This window comes from Doryrhamphus excisus, chromosome 8 (genome assembly GCF_030265055.1).
Source record: "Doryrhamphus excisus isolate RoL2022-K1 chromosome 8, RoL_Dexc_1.0, whole genome shotgun sequence".
Lineage (NCBI taxonomy): Eukaryota > Metazoa > Chordata > Actinopteri > Syngnathiformes > Syngnathidae > Doryrhamphus > Doryrhamphus excisus.
The window spans coordinates 19,420,052-19,440,059 of NC_080473.1; the positions used below are offsets into that span (position 1 = coordinate 19,420,052).

The 20,008-nt window shown below is 40.4% G+C and overlaps 1 protein-coding gene across 9 annotated transcripts in view; it reads left to right on the forward strand.

Moving 5' to 3' along the window:
* The window catches only part of LOC131134153 (muscleblind-like protein 1), a 155,143-nt gene that overhangs the window by 99,044 nt on the left and 36,091 nt on the right, over positions 1-20,008 (forward strand). For all 9 annotated transcript variants that reach the window (XM_058079084.1, XM_058079082.1, XM_058079090.1 and 6 more), the window contains one exon: positions 18,959-19,129. In XM_058079084.1, coding sequence (XP_057935067.1) covers positions 18,959-19,129 — 171 coding nt within the window. The remainder of the gene's footprint in view (positions 1-18,958; positions 19,130-20,008) is intronic.

A 20,008-nucleotide genomic window follows, 5' to 3' on the forward strand; every position in this document is an offset into this window, starting at 1 on the left:
TGCTTTAAATGAGAGATAAAGAATACACAATCACTGCAAGAACCTTGCTGATGAGAACACCACCAAGATGTTCTCTGGTCAAATTAGTGCACCAATCAGGTATGGATTTATCTACCATTATCGTGTATCTTCTCACCATCACTTGAGATGCCTCCATTGAACCTCACAGCTTCTACAGTGCCGACATTTAGACCACGGGTGTCAAACGCATGGTCCGGGGGCCAGACCTGGCCTACCACATCATTTTATGTGGCCCGTAAAAGCCTGCGTCAAAAAATAAACGATCTTTCTTGATAAATTGTAAAAAATTAAATGTTATTCAAATTAAATGCTAAAAATAAATTTTCTATCAACAAAGAAATATGCATAATAATTCTATAAATATCTGACATGCTATTCCAAGCATATTTTCCTCTGAAACTTGAGTATCTCCCTGTCACCTTGACTGATGGATTTCAAAGTTATCTATCAGTTTGTTAGTATAAAAATAATTATCAAATACACAAGCAATTGATACTTGATAATTGATACTACATAGAGTATTCATATGTAGTAGCCCTCTGAGGGCAGCCATACCTGTGATGTGGCCCTCAATGAAAACAAGCTTTGACTCCTCTGATTTATTGCCTAAATCGAGGGTGTCAAAATTCGGTGGCTGTGTTTAGTCATTGTCAGTAGATACCAAACATTAAGGCTGTCAAGCAATTCAAATATTTAATCATGATTAATAGCACCTTGTTCATAGTTAACTTGTAATTAATCGCAATTAATCAAAGATATATATATATAGTTTTTCTATGATAAGTATACCCTTGAAGGATCATTTGAAAGTATTTTATTTAATGCACCTCACAACATGAGATTGGATTTGCTTTATGCAAATTTTTATTTTTGTATTTGAAAAATTAGGCTAATTGGCGTCAGATGTGGAGGGAAGTTTGAACTGTCAAAGTAGCTCAGAAGAGGAAAAGCGGCGGGTGTTGAGTACTGTATCTTGCTAGTATCCAAGATAAATTTCTATACTGTAAATGTCTGTATAAATGAATATAAACTTATCTAATTTAGGGTTAGAGGGTTAGGGTAGGATTAGGGTTAGGAAGTTAGGGAGTTAGTATTAGGGCTTAGGTTCAGAGGGTTAGGGTAGGGTGTGCAGAGCTGAAAAAAATGACTACTTCTCAGTGTTAAGTGCTTGTTTTGAAAACGTCTCAGGGTTTTTTTTTTGTCACATATCAAGAATATGTTGGCAGAGGAGACAAAGGAATCTGTTCGTGCAGAACTAAAAAACTCTATTTCCTTCTGAGATGTTTATTTTCTTTGGGAATATACTGATGGTTAGGCTGGGGAAAAAGACATGTCTGTCACGTGTCAACCAAAGCCACCTCCCTAGCTTGCGTTCATCCAATCACTGGTCAGAACTCAGCCGGGATGCATTCACGGTTTTATAGGAAGTCTGATATTTTACCCACTCGAGTGTTAAGGAAATATTGGAGCATTGTGAATGGAGCCACAACAATGAGGCTTAAGAGACATGGGTTGCCTACCCCTGGTCTAATCAATCTAACTTTACTAACACTTTGTGACCAATGTAGATTATTACATCAATGACATGCATTTGAATGCATCTTCTGAATGCCTTGCATTTGTATCATTTTGTTCATTTTTTATTGCAAATGCTCAATTTAGAAATATGTAAAATGTTCATATACTCTATATGCATATTTTTGACGAACAACAGACCACAATGAAACATTTAGGGCTGCACGGTGGATGAGTGTTTAACGCATAGACTTCAAACTCTCTGAGTTTGATTCCCTCGGCCATCTCTGTGTAGAGTTTGCATGTTCTCCCCGTGCATGAGTGGGTTTTCTCCGGGTACTCCGGTTTCCTCCCACATTCCAAAAACATGCTAGGTTAATTGGCGACTCCAAATTGTCCATAGGTATGAATGCGAGTGTGAATGGTTGTTTGTCTATATGTGCCCTGTGATTGGCTGGCCACCAGTCCAGGGTGTACCCCGCCTCTCGCCCAAAGACAGCTGGGATAGGCTCCAGCACGCCCGCAACCCTCGTGAGGATAAGTGGTAGAAAATGAATGAAACATTTATTCTTGAACTCATTCAATCCCAGACGTTTTTCAAAAGACAGCCCCTTCAGTAACAGCCATTTTGGATGATTTTGACTCATCTTTCAATGCACACAGAACGTTGTGTTCTATTTTTGATATAAACATGCAACCTACCAAAAGAAAAGATTAGAAAAGATTAGTCTTTCTAATGAAAGACTTCTTGAATAATCAGCTGTAGAACATAGTCCACCGGATCTCTAATCAAATGCACTTCTGCCACCTAGTGGCCGTTTATATGGCTTAAACTTGTTCTGAAACCAAATGCATTAGTGGGGAGTTGCGTCATCACTTAATTTAGCCGCTTGTTCAAAACATAAATAAATGAATGAAAGATAAGTTGTTGGGCTCAGGCGTTCAGGATTCTAAAAACGTCTTTGAATGAGTTCATGCTTTTTGATGGAGTGATCAAAGCCGCAAAATTTTTGTGAGGTACTGTACTTGTAGGTTGAAGTATATATATAACGCATGAGTGAGAGCTTGTCAAAACAGAGTGCCCGTTATTGTCTGCCAGTTTGCTCATTGGCTTTACAAATACATTTAGAGGGCCTGGCTAAACAGGATATATCTCATCCCACACAAGACATTACGAAAGGAGGCTTTTATTAGCCCGTGGCCATGAAGCAAGCAGCAGACACCAGACAGCAGCTATCAACTTTGTCTCACTCAAATCACGGACAAGTGGCCCCCCCGAAACGTCTCCTCTAAATGTCTTTATGTCCTCAGAGATCTTGGCCACCGTTTTTCCATCCATCTGTAGATATGCTGTCTCAGCACAGACACACATCCATCTGAAAATGTGCCTCATCAGCATGGAGACATGATCACAGCCAAAATAAACACTAGCGCATTCCAAAATAACTTCGGGACATGATTTGATTGTCCTGTTTGACCTTTTTGGACACTTGGCTTTTAGTCGGAACAACAGATTTATTGCGACTACACCTCAAATGTATCACTCCAACGTCGTATTGAGAGGCATCGACGAAGTGACATCATCCCGTCTGAGTCGTGATGTCCCACTGCTGCTCCCGCCTGCTGCTGTGAGCGGAATATCCAATCACTTCTCGTTAGTTTGTCTCATCCCAGTCTAAATCCTCCTTAACGCCTTTTTACCTCGCCATCCGCCTTTAAACGGCGTTTGTCATTCTGCGGGAGTGCCAGGGTTTAAACAAACGTTTAACCGAGAGTGCAGACAAATAAGGCGTAATGGGGCGGAGGCAGGAGGCAGATGGAGAGGGAGTGACACAACATGAATTCGCTAGAGGACGCCGATCCGTCTGCTCGACATGTTGTCTTGGTTTTTGTCAGCCAGTTGCTTTGTGTGTCTCTCCGCTGGTGTTTTTGCATGGTCCCTGCGTCTCATTTTCCTCTTAAATGTCACTGACCCTATGCTCTATATTTGATACGGCGGAATCTGGCGGCTGTGCACTTTGCTAGCATTTGCTTTCCATCCCAGAACACATAAAACACCAAGATACTTATGGGCTCACATGTATGGCAAATGAAAATAGAAGAAGGTATGAGAACGTTTGCTGGAGTGTGTCTGTGGGACTTTTGTCCATTTGTGAGGTCACTCGTGGGACAGGATGTGCTGGCTCACCATCTTCGGCATGATAACCAACTGACATTCCAGATGGGTTAGTTAGTTCAGGAGTATCCAAAGTGTGGGGCGGGGGCCGTTTTTTTATTGACTTGCCAGTCATTCTAAAATGTAAAATGGCAGCAAAATTGCAGTAAAAAACGTTAAAATATGAACAGAAACAGGAATCCAAGATGCAGAGTCGAACTTTCAAACAAATACAAAAACCTAAACACTGGCAAAAGGCTAACGGGAAAAAAAACTAAGCACAAGGCAAGGCAAGACAAAGGTTATACCAACAGAAAAACACAGCAGAATAAGTCCAGCGGGTTAGTACTCACAAGGCAATACTAAAAGCCAGTAGTAGAAAGTAGGGGTTCAGCGATATCATACACGTGGCCGAGCTTCAGGGACAATCTGGCGATGCCTGGTCTAAGAGCGGAGCTTAAATAATTAGGTCTAAATTAGCCAAAGGTGTTCAGGAGCAGCCCCCCTACTGTCGGTCAGGGTGCACTGCAGGTAAAAGGCAGAAGGCGGCAGTAAAGCTATAACACCGATCATGACAATAACATCATAATATGATAACGTCATTTTAGTAGTATGAAGTGTAATGCTAAAGAAATAAGACATAATATTATGGGAAACAAGCAAAACAACAAATAAAGTTATAATTCTTGGAAAATTAGGTTGTATGAGATGCTATTATATTTTGGGAATAAAGTCAAAATATTGTTGGAATAAAGTCATAATTAGGAGAAGAAAATTGTTGAAATGAAAACAATGGCAGAAATAAGATGTAATTTTACAAAAATCTAAATATTGAAGAAAAAAAGCATTCAAACAAGTGATGGCATTTTATTAGCAAAGAGTTAAAATACTAAAGAAAAAAAAGTTCTTTGTTTTTTAAATCAGAATATTGTGAGAAACAAACAAAACAAGTAATAAATACGTGGTAATTTTCAGAAAATTAGGTTGCAGAAAAATTGCAAGAATAAAGTCAAAATATCATGTGAATAAAATCATAATTATGAGAAGTACAAGAATATATTTGAAATTTAAAAATGCAGAAATAAAAAAACAGTCATTTTATGGGAATAATGTCAAAATATTAAAAGAAAAAAGTCATATTCTTAGGAGAAAAATGAAGTTGCAATTTTAATAGAATAAACTTAGAATATTGTGAGGAAAAATAAAGTAATTTTTGTAGCTGGGAATGGAATATGAAAAAAGTCACAATATTATGAGAAAGAAATAAAACAAAATAAGTCATGGGGATTAAGTCAAAATATTATTAGAGAATATTATTAGAAATTGTAAAAGTCATACTAAAGTCATAATGTTAAGAAAAAAAGTCATATTCTAACAAGAAAAGTCACAATTTTACATGAATAAATAATAATAATAATATGAGGAAAAATAATATAATTTTAGTGCCATAGAGCTGAAATACTAAACAAAAAAAGCATAATATTATGAGAAACAAACAAAACTAAATAAATTTTTCTTGTTTGGAAAATTAGCTTGGGGAAAAATTTAAATATTTGAAAATCAAAACGACAGCAAAAAGGTGAAAAAACAAGTGAAGTTGATTTAAATAAATAACAGGCAAAGCTGAGATGCAGTTTTTTCTTGGAATATACATATATATAACTTATTTGCATATCTGCATGTGTTATGCATATGCATGTGTTGCTTCCAAAATATCAAAGTGACAAAGTTGCGTCCGTTCATTTTTTCACTGAAAAAGAGTTGGCCCCATCCGGCTCTTAAATGTCTCAATACTTCTGTCCACATAATGCGACACTGATCTTAATGTTGCAACACCTTCCTGCCAAATCATGAACATGACCTCGGGAGGGAAATGACATTATAGAGCTAAAGCAAGTCATTCTTGGCACTCTATATTCCAGACTTCATCATATCTAGTCAAGCAGTTAATTGGTCCGAAATGTCCCATAACATACTACGTGTGTTTCTGGTTGGTTAGTCCAAACAAAAGGAGGCGGAGGGGATGTATGTCTACGGGGGGAACTGTAATGTCTTGGTTGTCATGGCTACATGAGTCTGCTTGGCAACAGTTGAGTCTTGTTAAAAAGAAAACATTGTTAAGGATTTGGATAAAGACGCAATTACAGGAATGCATTTGGTTTTTTGGCACTAATGGATGGAACGGAATGATAGCGGTAACACCTGTCTTGTCGTGTTTTGCTATGATTTGGTTAAGCGCTACACCAGGCAGCAGGTGCGATCAATCACCGTTAATTATGGTGAATGCAATGCAGCAAACACACAAAAAAAAAAAAAAACACGAAAAGAATAACCCATCAAAAGGACGTCGGTGTAAGGGGACAATAACAAATAAAGCACCGTGTCGTCATTTCATTCATTCATTCATTTTCTACCGCTTTTTCCTCACGAGGGTTGCGGGGGTGCTGGAGCCTATCCCAGCTGTCTTCGGGCGGGAGGCGGCGTACACCCTGGACTGGTCGCCAGCCAATCCCAGGGCACATATAGACAAACAACCATTCACACTCACATTCATACCTATGGACAATTTGGAGTGGCCAGTTAACCTAGCATGTTTTTGGAATGTGGGAGGAAACCGGAGTACCCGGAGAAAACCCACGCATGCACGGGGAGAACATGCAAACTCCACACAGAGATGACCGAGGGTGTGAATTGAACCCTGGTCTCCTAGCTGTGAGGTCTGTGCGCTAACCACTAGACCTCCGTGCCGCCCCGTGTCGTCATTTATAAAACAGAAAACTTAAGGTCACTTGATATCGGCTTTCTAACAAACGTCAGGTCATTACCAATATCACCCTCCAGCTAACGTCAAGTAATGAACACATGATTCTACTGTGATTCCACCAGATGGATTACTTACTTATTTCCAGTTAGTTGTGTTTACTTAAATAAACATGCTTTACGCAGTTAAGCTCCAAATATTGTTATCGGCCTCCTTCACTACTAAGAATCAGTATCGGTATTGCCCCTAAAACAGCCAAGCCAGTCGATGTCTAATAAGAACATCTTGAAATGAAGCAGTAAGAAAAATGTGAAGTGAAAAGCTCCACCCAGGCAGTTAGCACCCTGCTTATTATTTAGACTGCATCTTATTTACCGGCAGCGAGAGTGGATGATTTCACATTTATATTCAGATTGCTTCTATTTCCTAATCTTTCTTTCCGACAAACGACATGCTGCTGAATACTCAAATGAATTAGATTTCTGTTTTCGCCGCCCGTCATTTCTTGTTTTTAACCGACAGTTATTATGAACTGGCGTCGTCATAAACAGGCTCACGTCGCCATCACTCACGCTCTTTTAATTAGAAAATAATCCAAGCTGGATGAGAGGTTCATTAAATCTCATCCGTAGGAGCCATCGGCCACAAACAACACGGGAGTGGGATATTTATCACCCTTTTGAAAAGAACTCCCTCAGTTTAGTTGCCGCTCCTCACATTGGTTGGCAGAGCAGAATGAACACATGCAGACGGGGAAAGGCTAGTGATAAAGTGCATGAAGGGAGGAGAGATGGTCAGTGCTAATTAACACAAAACCTCACTGTTTATCAGCACTTTGTCTCCATCCAGTATTGATCCTCCAGGACCGTTGCATGGTGGAGTGCTGTGTGCTGCTTTCACTGTGCCTTTTATTGCCTGCCTCTTTTGCTCTACAGTGCATTAACCCTGTGTTCACGTCAACATGCTGTTTTATTCTTTATTCTTCATCCAAGTCCGCGGCAAATTACAGTGACACTCACATGCCAGACCTCCATTAAGGCTGGACAGCTGGGTTTTTGGTCAAGGACTTATGGATAACCGAATAACGGTCCATTTAGGCCCAAAATCTTTGTGTGTCTGCTCACAAACTCAAGGTAATTTCACTTTTAGGAATAACATGCTACCAGTTGAAAAATTGCACAAATGTACATTTAGCACCGTTGGCGCTTAAGGAGGTTCTAAGTAGAGCTCCAAAATGCGAAAGGAAGCAAAGGGAGTGAGATTGCAATTTATTACATTCATTCATTCATTTTCTACCGCTTTTTCCTCACGAGGGTCGCGGGGGTGCTGGAGCCTATCCCAGCTGTCTTCGGGCGAGAGGCGGGGTACACCCTGGACTGGTCGCCAGCCAATCACAGGGCACATATAGACAAACAACCATTCACACTCACATTCATACCTATGGACAATTTGGAGTCGCCAATTAACCTAGCATGTTTTTGGAATGTGGGAGGAAACCGGAGTACCCGGAGAAAACCCACGGATGCACGGGGAGAACGCAATTTATTACAAACACGCATTAAAGTGAAATAGACTGATCAAATGTTTAAGACCAGAACTAAAAAAATTAAACCCCCTGAAATAGAAACATATTGAAACAAGTAGTCAGTAATGAGTAGCTGCACCGTTCTCGTTAAACAGCAGAAAAATGGGTTTGATGCCAGTGTTTCCAGGAGGCTAGTCGGAATGTTGATGATGTTGATGGTGGTGAAGATGCCTTCACTGTCTGGAATTGATGTCCATTTTTCTAAATGGCCATCACCGTGCCATCCGTCCGCAAATGTTCTCCGTTGGACTGGCAACATCTCTACTTAGCCATTTGCCATTTGACGCCCCTGCACAAGCTGACGCTCCAATGGTCCATTGAAGGATCATGATGGCGCCCACTCCACTGTGACTTGTGGAAAACATCTCAGCTGGGATCTCCTTGTACTGTTGTCAAGGTTACTTTATTCCACCTTTCAATGTCCCATGTTTGGTGCTCCCATGCAAATTCCAGTTTTGTGGCATTGAAGGAGACGAGACCTCTGAAGACCTTTTTTCTCCTTAAAAGGCTTCTCTTGCAGATGGTGTCTGATGGTTATCGGACAGACAATGAGATCCTCTGGCTCAGGGCCGGTGACAATTTTTGGTTTCTGCCGCTTATTTGTTCTGTAACCCTCGGGATGTTTGAAGAAAATTATTGCATGACTGCATCCAACCTTAACAGCAATGGCGTTGGGTTGACCTTTATTTGAGTCTAATTCCCGATTATTATTATTTTTCTTTTAGTTTTTTTTTTCCCATGCTTCCAATAAACATACAGTATAATATACTGAAATATACAGGAAACTCTTGGTGGAGGTAAAAAAACAAAAAAAAATAGTTGTGTAACGCCCCAATAAGCCAAGGCAGTGATTGGCTCTGTGATTGAATGATGACGGCAGGAAGTCTGACAAAAGGGGGCTGGTGTCAATGGGCAGATTATAGACAGAGCAGAAAGTGAAAGAAAGGCAGTGATGGATGGCGAGGCAGACATTTAATGGTGTAACATGCACACTGATGGACAGATGGAAAAGGGAAAAGGGGGAGATAGACGGCGGGGAAGTAATAAGTGAATGGCGGCGGTGTGAGCCGCCTGTTGAGCGCGTGTGAGGAATTGAAGAATGTGTGTAATATCCCTTTATTGTTGTAGCGCGTGTCGCCACGCTCGGTGTTGGATGTTGCGATTCGTCAAAAAGGCTTTAAGGGGGATTACAGCGGCATTATCGCTGGAGATACAGCAGCTGTGTTGTGTTGTTGACGGCATCCCGTCGCCGTGACGACCCCTCATCACCGCTGCCCCCTCACACAATGATTGACATGATGGAAACATCACAGATAACACCATTTGTACTGTTTTTTTTATACTTTTTATTATTACTCTGCTCTGCGTCTTTCTATTTTTGACGCTGCAAAACAGACAATTCCATTATTGGAAGGTGCTCACCCTGCTTAGACTAGCCCCCACCACTCTGCCCTTTGTTCAAGTGGTACAAGCGACTTTGATCAATGTGCACTGATGAGGATGAGTGTGCTGCCGGAAGGTGCAGAGGGAGGGGTGACGGCCTTCTGTGTCGCTCTGTCTCTCTGTGTGTCTGGGTATGTGTGTGTGTATGTGTGTGTATGTGTATGTGTGTCTCACTGAGATGCACTTTTGTTCTTCCTCACGGCAAACTGCACAATAATCGATGAATTGATTGTTGATTAATTGCATCACAAAGTAAATGGAGCGCACCAGTTCAGTCCCAACTAGTTTGCTACCTAAAACACAGCATTTAATCAGCTATGGAAATTAATTAATATGATTATCTCACTGTTCATTTACCACATCTACTGCAAACCGTGCCCGCAATAATAAAAATCTGTCGTGTGAAGATGTTATTCATTTCATTCACCCTAACTCCCTAATATGTGAGATTACAGGTAAAATTTACAGCATACATACATACGACGGTTCAAAAAAATAAACCTCAATTTGACGCCTGTAAAGATGTAAGCAGTCCCCTGCTGAGTGCAGACTTGCTACACGTCCCAAACAGCTTTTTCCTGGAACTCTTTGATACTCTTCAAAGTGCTTACAATGCTCCAAACCCTTTTTCTGCCTTATGTGGCCTTCCGCATAATGGAGCGCTGCCAACTGACATTGGACACGACTCGGCCTTTTGTACCCTTTTGGTCAGGCGTCTAAGTTTGCTTAATTGGAAACAAGTTGTACCGCCATCCTACAACCAGTAGGTCACACAAGTCAATCTGAAGATGGAGAAGCTTCGGTTTTCCTTGAAAGGGTCCCTGAAGAAGATGGGGAGACATGTTTTTTTTTTTTTTATGGGGCCCAGAAGTCCTGGTTACACCACTGCTATTGGCTAATAAAATCACATTATTTCAGATATAAACTTATTTGACTCATTTTATGAAGTGAAACTTTCTTTCTAGAGGATGAATGAAACAAGTTCCTTAAGAAGATTGTGGATGTGAGAGTACTTTGGTGGAGCTCTAGTTGGACACTTCTAGGTGCTTATAGCACAAGGTGTGCTCCAAGTGAGAGAGCAGCCGGTGTAGTCTTCCACCGCTGAGAAAAGCTGCTCATCTTGTCTGATGAATTCAATTATTTTTGGGGTTATTGGCTTAGCCTTCTCACTGTCACGTCCATACGAGCGAGTGTTGTCCACCATGTTGGCTGCATTAGCTGTTGTTTGACTGATGATCACACCGTGAGCCTCCAAAACTCACCGTGCTCCGTCAAGTGTTTGTTCTGCAAATGCTGTATTAAATTAAAGCGAGATGGTTTTCTTGGCATGTGTTGGCGGGTGAGCTCCACATTTTGTTGTGGCGCGCCTGCAGAATGTGGAGGAAGGAAAGTGGGAGGAGGACGCTATCCAAAACACTTCTGCAGACAGCAATAATTTATAAAATGTACTAAATATTATATATATATATATATATATATATATATATATATATATATATATATATATATATATATATATATATATATATATATATATATATATATATATATATATAGTGTGTGTGTGTGTGTGTGTACATATACGTATATACTACATATATGTATTAATTCATTCATTTTCTACCGCTTTTCCTCACAAGGGTTGCGGGGGGTGCTGGAGCCTATCCCAGCTGTCTTCCGGCGGGAGGCGGGGTACACCCTGGACTGGTGGCCAGCCAATCACAGGGCACATATAGACAAACAACCATTCACACTCACATTCATACCTATGGACAATTTGGAGACGCCAATCAACCTAGCATGTTTCATGTGGGAGGAAACCGGAGTACCCGGAGAAAACCCACGCATGCACGGGGAGAACATGCAAACTCGACACAGAGATGGCGAGGGTGGAATTGAACCCTGGTCTCCTAGCTGTGAGGTCTGCGCGCTAACCACTCGACCGCCGTATTGTATTTTTAATTTAATTTAATTTAATTTAATTTAATTTAATTTAATTTTATTTTATTTTATTTTATTTTATTTTATTTTATTTTATTTTATTTTATTTTATTTTATTTTATTTTATTTTATTTTATTTTTACATTGATGTTCAAATATTTATTGAAGAAAATATCCAAAAAGTTTATATTTATGCCTTATATATTATGCTTCACTGACAATTTTTTTTGTCAAGTGTTGAGATTTCGCACTTTGTTTGGTGGTCCTTCAACACACCATATTGCTGTGAAGTAAAAAATGACTTGAAGTAACTTCTACTCAATATCATTGGCATTTCATTGGTGTCTGTGGTTATACTGTACGTTTTATCATTTAACGTGCATTTAATAAGTGAGGGGGGCATCTTGAAGACACAAGGGGAAGGTTCTGGAGGTCAATCTAATCAAATAATTACAATAGTCACACTTATTGCAAATGTTAATCCAAAATCAAGATAGATAGATAGACTCCCTTTATTGTCATTGCACAAAAACACAGTAGTGAAATTGCCAACGAAATGTCGTTGCCTGGCTCCCATATAATAACAGACACAAAAGAAGATAAGTAATAATAAATAATAATAATAATAATAATAATAGACACACGTGACATTTTTATGGGCTGGTCAGTTTACAGTGATGTGACCCACTGCCTTGCCTCTTGTGTGATGTCCAGCGTGATGACATTGTTTTACATTCTGTGTACAGTTGTAGTTATTGCATTGTTAAGCATATGAAAATGATGTAATCAGCTTTTTATCATAATTTATGTTATTTCTCATCATGACCACTTGCAGCCTCAGTCAGAGGATCCAGCAGCTCTCCAGGGCTTGTTATAAAAGGATTACAAGCTCTGTCATTGTTACGGCCATTGTACTTGTGTGCTGAGCATTGTAGTACTGTACCACGCACATGTGTGTGTGTGTGTGTGTGTGTGTCTGCCGGGTATCATCTCTTTCTGTAGTAATGAATGCTAATCCTCTCTTATCTGCTTTAACCTCGAGGCAATGACGAGCTGCTCCAGTGTCATGCTGTCATGCTTAGTAGACGACAGTGTGTACGTATGTGTGTGTGTGTGTGTGTGTCACACACATATGCGTACACATATAGCGTGCTATATGCTATATCAGCATCCCATTGTCCATACTGACTATTTGCAACTGTATCTCACCTTTTCTTGCTGTTTGAAGGCGCGGTGGGCCCCAACACCCACCCCCACCATGACTCATCTCACATGGAAAATAATGGAAGATTCCATCCTTTTCATTCACAGCTGCCATTTTTTATTCCATTCCAGACTCATTAGAGGACATATGAGCCATTTGTGTGTTCTCTCATGCATTTTTGGGTTCTTTGGTTCCCAAACATCTTTTGTTTGAAAATGAAGTCATGATGTGTGCAGCTATTTAAGATCTCATCACAATGCAGAAGCAGCTTTATTCAAAAGGACAGCCGAATCGTCTCCTTTGTTTTCTTTCACATTCAGGAGCTATGCCAATATCCACGTCTTTTTGGTAATCCTCGCTTTGGTACTGTTAATGAGATGTGCTAGTTTGTGGCATCACAGATCATTGATTTTTCACCGTCATTGGCTTCCTGTGTTGACCACTGTGACCCCTAACACACGACCCCCCCCCCCAGCATGTTAACAGGCTATGTGGCGACAGCGATGCATTTGGGCTGAAATTGAGTTTTTGGCTAATTGATGCCTAAAAGCTTTGAGTGGATTCAGTGTGTTCCATAGGACTTAACTGGAATGTATGGGATTTGAAGAGAATAGGCGTGGAATGGAAATGTGGAAATGGTCTGACAGCTAAACCTCACATAAACGTTTCTTGGTTTCCAAACTATGAGACTTAAAGGAAAACTGCACTTTTGTGTGTGTGGGCGGGGGTTGCCCATCATCCACAATCCTTATGTGAGACACAAACACACATCTTTCTCTTTTCTGTGCGTTCTAAAGATATAAAAACAGATAAACAAAGGCAGTTAAGAATACACGTAATGGGACACACCTATTCCACTTATAAATCCCTCTGAAGAAACGATAAAATACAGCAACAACGCAGAATTTACATAATGTGACCGCCATAATGTGACCAATTTTCTTTTTTCATGGATGAAAATGAATGATAGGAGTGTTAAAGTGACTATAGGGGTGTTATTTCATGTCCAGAGTGCTCTAATAATGTTGAAAAGTATGTTAAGAAAGTTGTAAACACATTTTTTTTTTTTAAATTCACTTATCACAATCAGGTGTGGAACCAATTAAACGTGATAAACAAGGGATTACGGTATATATTTCTTGACGGCAAATATATAAAGTATTTATTCATACAATATAGTAATATAATGTACCTGACTTGTTTTACAGTCAACACCGTTTTTAAGCAGTGTATGTTTAAGGTGATGAAAAAATACCTTTTGTGTTTTTTGATCACCGTTCTCGCCCAGACAGCACTTCCTTGACGTCTGCAGCCAGGGGTGGAGGAGGTGCCCTCAGGAGAGAATTAATAACACACAAGAGTTTGAGACACTGCCTTCCCACCACTGAGCTTTTGTCACACCGGTCACGGCACTTGCCAGGTTTTCAAGGTTTTGTCACCAAACAAAAAGAAAAAGACGATAAGAGGCAGTTGGAATATGTGAGGTTAGCGTTGGAATGAATTCACAGACGTGCTGATTAAAAGATTATTTGGGATCAATGCGTGATTACGGACGCGGACGTGCAGAAGGGCCTGGCGGAAAAGCGTAGCACGAGTCACCCCTTGGAGGATGTAGTGAAGATAGACGCCAGGCAAGATGCTCAAATGGCTTGCACAGACTGCTTTGATTAATATTAATAAGAGGAGCTCTCTGCCTCGCTCCCTCTCTGTCTACCTTCTTTCTTCTTCTCTTCACTTTCTCTCTCGCTAGTCTGAGTGGAACGCTTTCATTGCAGTTGCAGTCTGGGGGATTCCACAGACATAAAACTCGAGTACTGACAAAGCCTCCCATGCAATTAAAAAAAAAAGCACTTGTCTATTATACTGTCCCACGGTACTTCCTAGAAGGTCTTCCTGATGATAGTGAAGTCATATTCAAAGAGGATTATGGGATTCTGATTAAGCCCAAGGTCATTACCAGACCAACGTGATACAGTCGCCGCTATTGAATAATGCAGCAGTGGGAAGTACGATACTATCTATCCATCTGCAGTATCGCACAAGAGTACACACCTTACATTTCAACCTTTTTTTTGTCTTCTCAAGGGACGGTACGATAAAAATGAAACTTGGATCCAACTTAGTGTACAGATGGTATAGTTCAGGGGTGCTCACACTTTTTCAGCATGCGAGCTACTTTTAAAATGACCGAGTCAAAATGATCTACCCACTACAAAAATGCAAAACATCTATTTATTTTCAAATGTATTGAGGATTATTTGTACGTACAATGTATGTTGATGTACCTTACATAACCAAATGAGCCAATATTGCAAAACACACATAATTAACTATTAACATTTTTTGTAATTACCTGAGTTTACTTTGATGACTTGCACTGAATTGAACCAGCCAGGGATGCATAGTCCGGACAGTAGCTGCTGATAGCCAGCCTCAAGCACACTTCCAAATGTTTATCAGTCATGGATAATATCCGTATCATAATATCCGTATAATATTCCATATCCGTATGGAAGTGATATGTTTTTTGCCTTTTTACTTGGTCCAGTTTTTGCCTTTTTACTTGGTCCAGCTCCTTCACTCATTTTAGTGACCATAAACTTTAGCGAGGGCTTTAAAATCTCGCAATTCGCCGACTAGCTTAGCACTTTGCATCGTTGTTTACACATGAGCGGTAACCTAAAGGTCAAAATCCAGTTGTCATCTGATTGGTTGTCCTGTATGTCAATCAAGTAACGGGGATGGATGATAGGCTGACATCGTAAGTTCTGCTGCACTTAGAGACGTTGTTTGATTTGATTGGTCGCCCGAAGGGCAACATTCAGTTGTCATCTGAATGGCTGCCCTGTATATCAATCAAGTGACGTTTTAGTGATATTTAGTGATATTTTTTTAATGTCACGCCGCGATCGACCAGCGATCGACCAGTACCACCTCCGCGATCGACCGGTAGCTCGCGATCGACTTAATGAGCACCCCTGATATAGTTTATATACGAAGGAACCAGTACATGTTGGAATTAATTTCCTTTCACTCATTGCTGGCAGCACTCATGCAGCATATCTATCTATTCATAGACTAAAATTCTTGTTTCACCCTGAAGTGTAATTCTTCATCTTATGGAGGCATATTTAGACAGTTGTACTCTTCTTACATTGTAGAAGCTTTGTGTGGTTCTCAGTTACTCAGGTTACTCACTTCAGGTGTCAAGGGGCACCGAATATCGTGAATGTTCCATTCATGTTCAGACAAATGAATTCAATTTTGACCTTGACATGTTTCAACCATTGGTTGTTTGTGTATATATGTGCCCTGTGATTGGCTGGCGACTAGTCCAGGGTGTACCCCACCTCTCGCTCAAAGACAGCTGTGATAGGCTCCAGCACCCCCCGCCACCCTTGTGAGGAAAAGCGGTAGAAAATGAATGAATGAATGAATGTTTCAACTATCATCTGCAGTCTTCTTCAGGAGGGTCAGCCGTGATGTGGTGCGAACCCACCCGGTTGGCCACGCCCCTCTATTTGTTTGATGATCTGAAATATTTAACAAAACGTTCAAAACAAACAAGAATCAGGAAGGGGGAAATACTTTATCACACCACTGTGTATGCTCCCTCATCCCCATTTCTACTTTATTCTACAAAAATTTATCCGCATAATATTATTAGTTTATTGTTGTAAAATTGCACCTTTTTCTCTTAATATTTTGATTTTTTTTCTCGTAAAATTACAGCAAATTTCTCTATTTCAACCTTCTTGTTTTTTGTTGTTGTTATGAATTTATTAACATAATATTTTGATTTTATTCTCTTAACTTTTTCCTGCCGTTTTTATTATTAGTTTATTGTTGTAAAATTGCATCTTTTCTCTTAATATTTTGATTTTTTCTCATAAATTTACAGCAGATTTTTCTATTTCAACCTTCTTGTTTTGTTTTTGTTGTTATGAATTTATTCACAAAATATTTTGACTTTATTCTCAAAACTTTTTCCTGCCGTTTTTTGTTTATCCTTGTATTATGTTTGCAAAAAAAAATAATAATATTTTTATATATTTATATATTTTTTAATTTATATATATTTATATATATATTTATATATATTTATATATATTTATTTATATTTATAGTTTTTTATTTTTATATTATACTAAAGTGACATAATTGTTCCTCATAATAATTACAACATAATTTTCATAAAATTACAACTTTTAACTGTGAGATTACACTTCTTTCTCTTGATAGTTTGACTTTATTCTTCCATTCCGTTCCATTTTTCCTGTTATGTATTTTATTGTATTTGGAGATTGTGAAGAAACAGACCCGGCCCACGCTTTCAACAGCTGAAAAAGATTACTCATCTTATATTCCAGCCAATACGGTAACGATGAATACAACTACCCCAAGAGGTTCACATGGTGGCTGTTGCACCAAACAGAACATCCTGCCGGGTCCACCTTTCTAAACGTCATGGTGCCACCTAACCACAAGCAAACACAGCAGTTTGACATGCTATCTTCTACCCCCCCGGAGGGGATTGTGCCCTGAAAATCAAAAGACATTACCCAATTAGCGCTGATCAATAACTGTAGCCTGTGCACACACACACACACACACACACACGGAGCATGGTTAATGTGCGCCTCTGGCCGGGAGCGCCGCCACTCTCAGCCAATGAGACGCTGAAAGAACTCTTGACATTCTTCTTTCTCGTCACAGCAAAGTGTCTCATGCTGTCGCTAGGCAGACTAGTGTTCGCTTGCAGGTCATAGAGAGCGGTAATTTGAGGGAGATAAGCAGTAGCATGACAGGCAACCTTAATTCCCCATGGGGAACGGTGCACTTGGTCACCCTGGTGTTGGAGTAATATGGCACTGGATGCATGCATGAGCATGTTCACAGATAACGCCATCCATGCTTCTCCGTATTCATCAGCATGTATGTCAGCATGGTGCTCGCACACGTGAACGGAAAGGGAATGAAGCACTAAAGAAAGGCGGCAGATATCTGAGATATTACATCTCTTCAGGGGAGTTCAGCGGGCGTCATAAGAGTGTAAATTGCATTCCCACCCCCACCACCCCATCTTTCTCCTCTTAGGACCGGGAGGATATAATGACCCCCGGCATCGAGAAAACGGTCACAAATTGTTCCGTCTATCTAAATCTAGGAGAGCATGATGGCATGATGAGGTTTCCCATCAAGACTACATCCTGCTTCGTTTTATTTTGCAAAATGATGTCAAATATTGACACTTCTCTCAATTGGAGGGGGATCGATAATGATTCAGCAGGCCTTGTTACGCATCCATCATCCACTCATGCTGCCTCTCAGGTGTTTGAGCACTAACAGGGATAGCGGAGAGTGGATGGTTTTATCCTTTTGTTAAAAAAAGGATTTAAAAAAGGAGCAACGGGGGGGCCAGCTGCTGTTCCTTTTGCTTGAACTTGAATAGCTCACTTTTGGCCCCAGGGAAAATAGGTGCAAATAAATGTTGCAAGGAACACGGTCTGAATAGTAATTAGTAGCAATCAGTACATGGGTACTATAGTTTGTGTATCTACTACACTAGAATGGGGTAGCATGCAGGAGGTTAGGCATTGAATGGAAATGTGAATGCGCAATCATGTGCACATGCGTTCAAACACGTGCACGCACACAGTTCAATTGTTATATGAGTAAATAATGCCATAAGAAGAAGGAATCCGGGCGGCACGGCGGTCTAGTGGTTAGCGCGCAGACCTCACAGCTAGGAGACCAGGGTTCAATTCCACCCTCGGGTATCTCTGTGTGGAGTTTGCATGTTCTCCCCGTGAATGCGTGGGTTTTCTCCGGGTACTCCGGTTTCCTCCCACATTCCAAAAACATGCTAGGTTAATTGGCGACTCTAAATTGTCCATAGGTATGAATGTGAGTGTGAATGGTTGTTTGTCTATATGTGCCCTGTGATTGGCTGGCAACCAGTCCAGGGTGTACCCCGCCTCACGCCCGAAGACAACTGGGATAGGCTCCAGCACCCCCGCGACCCTCGTGAGGAAAAGCGGTAGAAAATGAATGAATGAAGAAGGAATCCTACTGTGCAGAAATGCATTCATCAATATCGGAGGTGGTGATACTTGGTGTAAATAGTGTATGAATCACTGAGGTAGACAAATGTAGAGCTGAGGTCACCAGAAAGGTCAACCTTAGTAGCAAATAGCTCTGTATGTCAGGTCAAGGCTGGTTACTTATCCCCATTAACGGCAACAATTAAGACTTAACGCCTTTTAGACATGTCTTTACTTGCATGATATTGCTGCCTCCACTCATCCCTATCGTCGTCCTTCCTGCCAACAGGGCCGCTGTTCAAGGGAGAACTGCAAATACCTGCACCCCCCTCCCCACCTGAAGACCCAACTGGAGATCAACGGAAGGAACAACCTCATCCAGCAGAAGAACATGGCCATGCTGGCCCAACAGATGCAGATTGCTAACGCCATGATGCCTGGCACCCAGCTGCAGCCTGTGGTAAGAGGACGCATGTGCACACTAGCTTATCGGGGGGGGGGGCAAACTCTTTCTAGCAAGGGCCACATACTGAAAAATGAAAATATATTTTGTAAACTAAGACATGTACTGTCAATATCCTAAAAACTACATAACAGAATTCAGTTTATGTTTTTTCTTTCCACTATTTTGTTGTTTTTTTCTTTTAATTTTACAAATATTTAATATTTCTTATTAGTAACCTTTTGTAAATTGCCTTCTCGTAATATTATGATTCTATTAACATAATTTGACTTCACTCCCATGTTTTTGCTTTTATGGTTCATACTTTATTTTATGAGCTGCGCGGCGGTCGAGTGGTTAGTGCGCAGACCTCAGAGCTAGGAGACCCGAGTTCAATCCCACCCTCGGCCATCTCTGTGTGGAGTTTGCATGTTCTCCCCGTGCATGCGTGGGTTTTCTCCGGGTACTCCGGTTTCCTCCCACATTCCAAAAACATGCTAGGTTAATTGGCGACTCCAAATTGTCCCTAGGTATGAATGTGAGTGTGAATGGTTGTTTGTCTATATGTGCCCTGTGATTGGCTGGCCACCAGTCCAGGGTGTACTAGGATAGGCTCCAGCACCCCTCCAACCCTTGTGAGGACAAGCGGTTGAAAATGAATGAATGAATGAATGAATTTTATTTTATTTCAGCTTTATTCTACAAAAATATTATTACTACGTTATGTTCGTAAAATTACAATTTTAACTTTATTTGTGCTGTTTATTTCTGCCGCTCATTTTTATGTGTAGTTTTCTTTTTAAATTCTATTTTCAGAATGTGCCACAGCTCAATAAAATAACAGCTATGCGCTGTAAATGGTCCCCAGGCCACACTTTGGACACCCGTGGCCAATAC